We start from the raw sequence: 9,599 nt of genomic DNA on the forward strand, positions 1-9,599 counted from the left end.
TGTTATTAATTTTAATTATAGATCAAACAGGAATAAATATATTTGCCTAAGTGCAACCTCTTGTTTGGGCTAGCCTGTAGCTAGTAGCCATTAGCCTCAATTTATCAATATATTTTAATGTTTTTTTAATTAATCTTTCTATAAAATTAAACTTCATAGTGGGTTTTTTTCTGTCCATATTATCGTATAAATAGATCCCTACTACTGTACTGGATTGAAACATTTAAATACTTCTGTCATTTAATATTTAATAAATATTAAGATAAAACAATTATTTTGTTAGCATTAAAATACAACATTTCCCACGAGACTTAAACACAAGCTGTATTTGTTGAATACTACAAAAATAATTGTATGGGTTTCATGGTTTAACAAAGTATTGCATTAGCATTAGCTTATCGGTTAGCCTCCATGTGGATTAACACTGAACTACAGTTGCTCTCTAATGGCGTTTTTCCACTACACAGTTACAGCATGACTCGACTAGGGATAGTACCTGGTACTTTTTTAGTAGCTGCTCTGCTGAGGTTCCAAGCGAGCCGAGCCGATACTAAATGTGACGTCATCAGACTGCCGGCCTCTGATTGGTCAGAAGAGTTGTCGGTGGAAGAGTCATGAGCCGTCCCACACAAGAATCAAACCCGCCATTTTTAAATACCGGCAACAGCGTTACAGCCATACGGGTCAGTTTAGTTGCTTTGTGTGTGACAGAAAGCCACATAAAGCAGAAGGAAGGTAGGAAAGGAAGGAGGGAAGGAAGGAGGGAAGGAAGGAGGGAAGGAAGGAAGTGTCTGTGACAGAAAGCCACATACAGCAGCAAGTACACCACTGCCTCCATGTCCTCCATTGTTTAATGTGTTTGTGTCGACTATAAAATGAAGTCACGGCAGTTTAACGCAGCGTTGCTATGACGACCCCGCCCACTTTGATTAGGTACCTTTCTGTAATGGAAAAGGCCGTTCCTGGAACCGAGCCGAGTCGTGCTGGAACTGTGTAGTGGAAAAGCACCATAACTTGCCTATGCTCAGCAGAAACCTGTTGTTCATGGTGTTGGTTTGTGTTGTATGGCTGGAGGCGGCTCCATTCATGACCTCATCACTGCGGACATAACGTACAGTCTGTCCAAGAGAGGACCGACGTACTGCTGATTACTCTGGATTGTTCATGTGTTAGCTAGCTAGTTGACCAAAGCATGTGATCGCCTAGCCAACACTGAAGACGAGTCTAATCATATAAATATACTACGAATGTGTTTGTGGAATGGGTCTTCAGGCTAGTTAGCATTTCAAGATGAACATGAAAGTTTAAAATGACTTTCTAATCAGTGAGACATACAGTATTGTGCAAAGGTTTTAGGGACTTCAGATGTTTAAAATCCGTATCCATCATGTTACACCATCAATGAGGCGTCTGATCAATTACAAATATATTCTGCAACATGACAACGAGCCCAATATCAATCATCAGTATGCTCACACCAAATATTAATTTAGGTTTCTTCTGTTTACTCGACAGCCTCACTTTAAGTGCATAAAACCTTTGCACAGTAATGTAGATGAAATCATGAAAATGTCTTTTTAAGATGCAAACTGTTGCTAGGTAACAGGTGGGTTTGAGTAATCAGTGAGTTACAGACAGAGTGCTGAGGTCACAAACAGGGCCTGGCTGGAAGGGTTGGTTCAATAGTGGCAGCAAAAAGCTACTAACCAAAAACTAAAAGGTGCAACCAGCTAACAGTCATTTTCCAATAACCTTTCTTATAAGAACATCGCATTACAAAATAATTTTAAAATCCTATAAGACACAAAAACACCATAGTGTTAATTAACAATGTACTGTACCATCAATTTCAGTCAGTCACTTCAAACTATTTCTACAGCTCCATGACAGGAAAGAGGTAATAGGACAGTCTGCTTGGTTAGAAACGACACAATCCAACAGTCAATTGGCTAACAGGAAGTGAAGTTAGTGGGTCTCGAGTTCCTCTGAAGAACTTACCAACAACACGTGAAGTAGAAACTGCAGACAAGAAGAACAGATACATTCCACTTTCGGAAATTTTACCTCTTTTCTTCAGCAGGCTCTGCCCACAACAGTCCTCATTGGTTGTCCATCAAGTTCAAAGACTTCCTCCAGAAATCCCCAAAAGCTCAGAGATCAAACCTGCTAAAGGATTCACCATCCAGGTTTAAGCTACCGCCTCCTTTGGCGGTGCGAGCTCATTGGCCGGTTTCTGCAGAGAGGCGGGCCTCGTACAGGCACAAGGCATGATGGACGAACTCATACTGCTCACCGGTCTGGATCATACCACCTCTGCAGAGAACAAGCAGAAATATTTTATTCATAAGGCACATTTGACATATGACACACTGTCAGCTCATATTACTGTTATAAAGTAAAGCAGCAGGTGTGTGTGTGTGTGTGTTTACCTGTCGGCTCGGAGCTGGCAGATGATGCCCAGTACGTCCACCACTCCTTCCAACTGCAGCTGCCGACAGCCTATCGTGGTAGCGATGAAGCAGCCCGTTCGGCCAATCCCAGCGCTGAAAGCAAAGGAGCATGGGTAAAAAATATTTTAGTTGTAGCAGAAAAACCAGGCAGGGAGTTCTGGTCCTCTGAAATGAGGCAAACCAGGAAGTAACTTAGAGCTGCATTCTATCAAAAGGCCACCAGGGGGCGACCGTCTCTATACAAGTCAATGGAGAATTCACCAACTTCTCACTTGATTTCTAACCTCAGTAAACGTTTTCAAAATGTGTTTATGGTCTCAATCGCTAGTTTAAAGCCTTCTTCAATGCAGTATGATGTTCATTTGGGACATTTTGGCCTCCCTGATTTTATATGTGACGATAAAGCAGGGTACGCATTAGGGGGCGTGGCTACGTAGTGATTGACAGGTTGATTGACCAATGTCTTCGAGATCCAGCCCTTGTAACCATAGCAACCTCCCCGCTCCGCCCATGGCTCCCCCTCATGCCCATATAAGTAGAATCCATGTTTTTATTTTTCCCAGCATGCACCTGAAATTTTCAAGATGGCCGCTGCCCAGATTCTAAACTATTGGCTTCCGAGCAGCAGTCCACAAACCAATGGGTGACGTCACAGATGTTACGTCCATTTCCTTTTATACAGTCTATGATATTAACCTGTTCCTCTGTGTGTGTGTACCTGCAGTGAACTATAACCGGTCCAACGTTGGCAGCCGTCCGTCGGTCCGTCTCAACGTCGGCCATCAGCTGCAGCAGCGGCAGTGCCGAGTCGGGGGTTTTATGGTCCGGCCATGATGTGTACCAGTAATGCTGGAGAGTACGGGTCTGATTCCCACACTTCACACAAAAGCACATGTATGTTTTAAAAGCAAAGAAATAGGACTATTTAAAGGTGTGTGTGTGTGTGTGTGTGTGTGTGTGTGTGTGTGTGTGTGTGTGTGTGTACCTTTAGTGTGAGGCTGCGAGTGGTGTAGTGTTCACACTCTCTGATGCTGTTGACTAGAACCTCAACCTTCCCGTAGATCCCTCTCTTCTCCGGCCAATACAGAACACACTTCTACAGACACAGAGGTAGAGAAACAGATCAATTATAGACAATCACCTTCACAATATTTTACATCCCTGCAGAGCATTTTATAAATCATGTGATCAGTTTAAAATCTTCCCTGTTGATAAGACATTTATTGTTTCAGAGTCAGCAGCAAACCAGCAAATAACCAAAGTAGTTTCCATCTTTTCTTAATGCTGCATTTCCATCCACCGGCTTCATTTGCTTTTCTGATTTGTGCATTAACCCTTAAACAGACAACGTGCACCAGGAGATACAGACTCTTTAACCTTTGTGTTGTCCTCCCAGGTCCTTCCTCTGTCCTTCCTTCCTTCCTTCCTTCATCTGTCCTTCCTTCCTTCCTTCCTTCCTTCCTCAGATCTAAGTTCAGCTGTTAGGGTAAATGTTCCCTCCTTCTGTCCTTTCTTCCTTCCTTTCTTTCTTCCTCCCTTCCTTCCTTCCTTCCTCCCTCCCTCCCTTCCTCCCTCCTTTCCTTCCTTCTTCCTCTCTCCCTCCTTTCCTTCCTACTTCCTCCTTTCCTTCCTACTTCCTCCCTTCCTTTCCTTCCTTCTTCCGTCTTTTCCTTCCTACTTCCTCCTTCCTTTCCTTCCTCCTTCCTTTCCTTCCTTGCTTCCCTTCCTTCCTCCTTTCCTTTCTTCTTCCCTCCTTTCCTTCCTTCCTTCATTCCTTCTTTCCTTCCTTCCTTCCTTACTTGAGGTGCAAATGACATAACTAGTAAGGCCTGTTTAAGGGTTAAAAAAGCCTAAATTATAATGTTGGGAAATTAAAGATATTCAGAAATGTTGAAAGAGTTGGGAGTATTAATAAAAGCAAAATGAAAACGGCCTTGCTGAATACATGATGTCATAAATGAAGCTTGTGACTTAAAGGAGGACTATTATGCTTTTCCAACATTTTTTGTCCCTTATATTTTGGCCAACATGTAAAATAATGAGATTAACTGATGTAGAAGTAATGGTTGTGAGTAAAGAGCAGCAGCTTGAAATGTTTCCTCCATCCATTGTTTAGACTTTCAGCCTGAACTGATTTCTATCTGCTGTATTGTGTTCTAATATCTATTGTTTTGAGGCAGTCACTCTTACACTCTGAGTGCTTTCCCATCACACAGCAGAGCAAAGTTTAAATACATACTTTACTAGTTGGAGGTCTGCAGCTCTTCATCAAACATCATCATCATCATCATCACTATGTGTAGGAGCCATATATTGATTTGCTTATTAGTTATTCTGTGTTTAATTAGTTTTGTCTTGTTGCCATGGTGATAGCAGTGTTTGAGGGGTCACGTGGGCACTGTAGTTGACAGTCAGTAGGTTATATCAGAACCTGCTTCACCTGCACTGGGGAAGGAGGCGAGGAGTCTAGGTAGCCGTAAGTTTTGTTGACCGCATTTCATTATCGCTGTTTGTTTACTTTGATACACATATAACATCCTATGGCCGCGTGTAAAGCCGCTGTAGTATTCATTCATTCATTAAAATCTCTGAAACTTCTTTTTGGACTCAGTGTGCTTACTTAGGTACTGGAAAGCTGCTACACTATGGCTGTTTCTGCTTGTGCTTTTCCTCTCTGCATTATATATAACTGATCTGCTCAACAATGCGTTTTATCATTCATTTATTTTCCATACCACTTGCTCAGGGCTCGCAGGGGGGCTGGAGCCAATCTGTCATTCATAGAGCTAATATAGAGTATAAGACCAGTCACACTCACATTCACACCTACGGGCGATTTAGAGTGACCAGTTAACCTAAGCTGCATGTTTTTGGTCTGTGGGAGGAAGCCAGAGAGAAAACACACACAGGCACGAGGAGAACATGCAAACTCCACAAACACTCTTTAGTCATTTAATTAGTTAAAAGCTTTTCATTTGAAGCAGTAAAGCAGGAAATGTTGGGTTTGCATCAACAGTAACTTAACATGACTCCGAGGAGGAGGACCTTAAAGCTGCAGTTGGTAACTTTGAGCAGAGAGAGGACTTAGCATCAAATTTGAAGAAGTACAACTTTCAGATCCTTCCCCCTCCCTCTCCGCTGCCCTGCCTCCGAAGTCCCTCCCCCAGAGGAAACTGACGTGCACGCGACCACATGCATGCGGTAGTTGTTGCTGCGCCATTACTTTCTCTACGCTCCTGAAGCCGCTCTCGGAGATATGAGCTTGACCGAGCTGAGGAGGAAGGGGGAGGAGCATGTGAGTAGGAAGGGGGAGGGGCCTGCGTGTGCAAGCAGTGATTGACAGCTGCCAGACACAATCCTGGCTCTGATTGGTGCAATAGGAGCAGTAGGCGGGGCTAAATGAGCCTGTTTTTTTGTTTTTTTTTTACAGATGACTAGTTTCATGTAATGCTTCTTTACATAGTGACAGTCTGAGCAAATATGACAAAAAGTTACGTTTATAAGACTTTAACCCTTTATAGGACACTCATTGGAAGGAAGGAAGGAAGGAAGGAAGGAAGGAAGGATGGAAGGAAGGAAGGAAGGGAAGGAAGGAGGGAGGAAGGAAAGGAAGGAAGGACGGAGGAAAGAAGGAAGGAAGGAAGGTAGGGGGAGGAACGAAAGAGAGAAGGAGGGAGGGAGGAAGAACAGATGTAAGTAAGGAAAGGAAGGAAGGAAGGACGGAGGAAGGAAAGAAGGAAGGGAGGAGAGATGGAGGGAGGGAGGAAGAACAGATGGATGAAAGGAAGGAAGGACGGAGGAAATAAGGAACGAGGGAGGGAGAAAGGAAAAGAGGAAGGGAAGAAAGAAGGCAGGGAGGAAGGAAAGATATTTTGGGATATTTACAGAAGTTACCAAATATAATTATTTGCCCAATAAAGGGTTAAACAGAGACAGAGGCTGAACTGAAGGGTTGCACCAGTATAAGATTAATAAGGAGTTCTCTTTAAACTGTGAATCATACGAAGCTCTAGTGGAGTCCAAAAATAAAAGTATAGAGCTGGAAATGAACATTATTGGTTCTCTGAGGAACTGAAGACATCAGATCTGTACAGTAAATGGGTTTTCCATAGTTGAAGCTTTGACTGTCACTCTGTTAATGATGTCATCTTGTTGTGTCCTCTTCTTCTGTGGTGGTTTAACCCTTTATTGGGCAAATAATTATATTTGGTAACTTCGGTAAATATCCCAAAATATCCTTCCTTCCTTCCTTCCTTCTTTTCTCCCTTCTTTCCTTCCTCCCTGCCTTCTTTCTTCCCTTCCTCTTTTCCTTTCTCCCTCCCTCGTTCCTTATTTCCTCTGTCCTTCCTTCCTTTCCTTCCTTCCAACTGTCCTTCCTCCCTCCCTCCTTCTCTCCTCCCTTCCTTCTTTCCTTCCTCCATCCTTCTTTCCTTCCTTTCCTTACTTCCATCTGTTCTTCCTCCCTCCCTCCTTCTCTCCTCCCTTCCTTCTTTCCTTCATCCATCCTTCTTTCCTTCCTTCCTTTCCTTACTTCCATCTGTTCTTCCTCCCTCCCTCCCTCCTTCTCTCCTCCCTTCCTTCTTTCCTTCCTCCATCCCCCTTTCTTCTTCCTTCCTTCCTTCTTTCTTCCCTCCCCCCTACCTTCCTACCTTCCTTCCTTCTTTCCTCTGTCCATCCTTCCTTCCTTCCTTCCTTCCTTCCTTCCTTCCTTCCTTCCTTCCTCTCAATGAGTGTCCTATAAAGGGTTAATGGTTTAATGGACTGGATAATTAGCTCCACACGCTGTTTAACTGTTTACATTCACATAACAGCAGCAGATGAACACACGCCTCTACTCAAATCTTCTTCTTCTTGAAATGTGGATGGAAACCTCGTTATGTCTTCTTAGTTCATGTTTCCAATACTTAGTTCATCATTTGAATTTTATCACTTCTACCTCAAACACTAACATCCATCCCTCTCCTTCTTCTCCTTCTTCTTCTTCTTCTTCTTCTTCTTCTGGTCTTTCTTACCTCGTTCTTCTCCTTCAGTTTGGTGATCATGACGATGACGGGCGCCTCTTCCTGCCAGGCCATCTGCCAGAAGTCATTCACCGTGTTCACCATGGGACCCTGCGTGGCGATGTACGCCTTCTCGTCGCCTAGGTAACCCTGGGAGCCAATCACAACGTGGTGTTAGAGACAAAATGCTTCAAAACAAGCTGCTATAAACTAATAATAAATGAGAAATGTAAGTATTCAACATTTATTTGGTCCAAACAACAGTATAAAATACAAAGATAGACCATTAATTACCACAAACATACATTTATTTTATTTTCTCTCCATTATTCATTTGGTTTATGTGCAATAAACTGTAAATAACGAACGTGTGGAAAAAATATTTAAATGATCACTTTATTAATCTAATAATGGAGAGGAAGGAATTTGAGCTCCTTGGGATCAGATTTTAAAAGAAATAAAAGAAATAACTAAACATCAGTAACGGAAGAACAATTTAAAAGACAATAAAGCAGCTGCAGTAAAAAAGAGAAGTGTTATACTAAAATAAAGAGCAATCAAGAGCCTGATAAAAACATAATAAATAACAATATTAAATTATTAAAAAAAAAAAAGGTAGCTGTTGATTTATTTTGTATGTATTGAATTGGTAATTATTACATTATTAGCACAATGATAAATATTGTTAATTTCTGTTAATACTACTATTGCTAACTGGTAGGTATGAGTGCACATGTAATATATGTTAATACTTATACGGTTATTTATATGGATGCACTGTGTGTATGTGTGTGTATTTGTACATATCATTTTCTTTATTTATTTATGTTCCTTATTGCTGACACTGTTGGGGGATGTTTCTATGTTATGTTTGTTTTCATCTTGGAAAAATGAATAAACAGAGCATTGAAGAAAATAAAAAAGGTAGCTGTTGTGTAGATGTGCAAAAGTTCAATGTTACATGTTCCTATAGCTACATGTATCAGTCAACATCTATAACTCCTGTATAAGAACATAAGGAATGACACAGATGCAATAATATAAATATATATATATATATTAATGCAATGGGAAAATTGGAGATTGGCTCCAGTTCCTCCACAACCCTCTGGAGGATGAATGAATGAATGAATATTAAAAACGTCTTTGTAGAATTGTTGACAAATACTGTAAAGACTTAAAATGTCCTCATATCTGCTTATTACTACATTATATACTGCAGAAACCCTGACCCCCCCCCCCCCACGTCACCCCTGTCCTCCAAAAACTGCACTGGCTCCCCATCTCACACCGTTCTCCTGCTCACCCACAAATCACTTAAAAACCTGGCCCCCACCTATACCTCACAGTCCTGCTCCACCATTACACCCCCCCCCCTGGGCCCCACCTACCTCACAGACCTGCTCCACCATTACCCCCCCCTCCCCTCCCCTCCCGTGCCCTCCGATCCTCAGAGGGGAAATCTCCTTGCCCTACCTCCTTGGACCAAGCACCGAACTTGGGGGGGGCAGAGCCTTCTCCATTGCCCCCTCTCCACCCCACCACCCTCTGGAATTCAGAATACACTCCCCAAACCCATCAGAGACTGTACAGACCCCCTCACACCTTCAAATCACTCTTAAAACCTCACCTTTTTAAACTGGCTTTTAACCTGGAAACTGTTTTTTATCCTCTTTTCATTTTATGTCTTTTTTACTTTGTTCCATATTGTTGGTGTTCTCTGTAAAGCGTCTTTGAGCATTTTGTAAAAGCACGTTATAAATAAAATATATTATGTATTATTATAAATGCTAAATAGATTAATGTAAAGTAGCAGGTTTATAAATAGTTCTCATCCTGATTTCTGGAGGACAGTTTAAACCAGATCAGCTTCATACTTAGAATACTTCTACCTGTATTGTCTTCATGCTCTTTTGTGTTTTGTGTGTAGATGTTTTTGTGTGTATATTGCACATACATGACGACGGCACTAAAAGCAGCACATTTTATGTTGTGTATGTAGGATGAAGAACTTCCCGTGGTCTGACAGTTAAAACAGTTTCCTGACAGGAAGTAAGACTATTGTTGTCAGAGTCTGAGAGCGACATTTCAACAATCCTCTGCAGGAGCATACTTTCACTGTGTGTGTGTGTGTGTGTGTGTGTGTGTG

The 9,599-nt window shown here is 42.0% G+C and overlaps 1 protein-coding gene across 1 annotated transcript in view; it reads right to left on the reverse strand.

The window, feature by feature from the left end:
• Positions 1-2,010: 2,010 nt before the first annotated feature.
• Positions 2,011-9,599, reverse strand: part of ptprr (protein tyrosine phosphatase receptor type R) — a 50,884-nt gene continuing 43,295 nt past the window's right edge. Inside the window, 5 exon segments of the mRNA XM_053343987.1 lie at positions 2,011-2,313; positions 2,430-2,543; positions 3,169-3,326; positions 3,436-3,546; positions 7,463-7,600. Coding sequence (XP_053199962.1) covers positions 2,220-2,313; positions 2,430-2,543; positions 3,169-3,326; positions 3,436-3,546; positions 7,463-7,600 — 615 coding nt within the window. The 3' untranslated portion in view covers positions 2,011-2,219.

The sequence above is a fragment of the Scomber japonicus genome, chromosome 23, assembly GCF_027409825.1.
Source record: "Scomber japonicus isolate fScoJap1 chromosome 23, fScoJap1.pri, whole genome shotgun sequence".
NCBI classification, from domain to species: domain Eukaryota; kingdom Metazoa; phylum Chordata; class Actinopteri; order Scombriformes; family Scombridae; genus Scomber; species Scomber japonicus.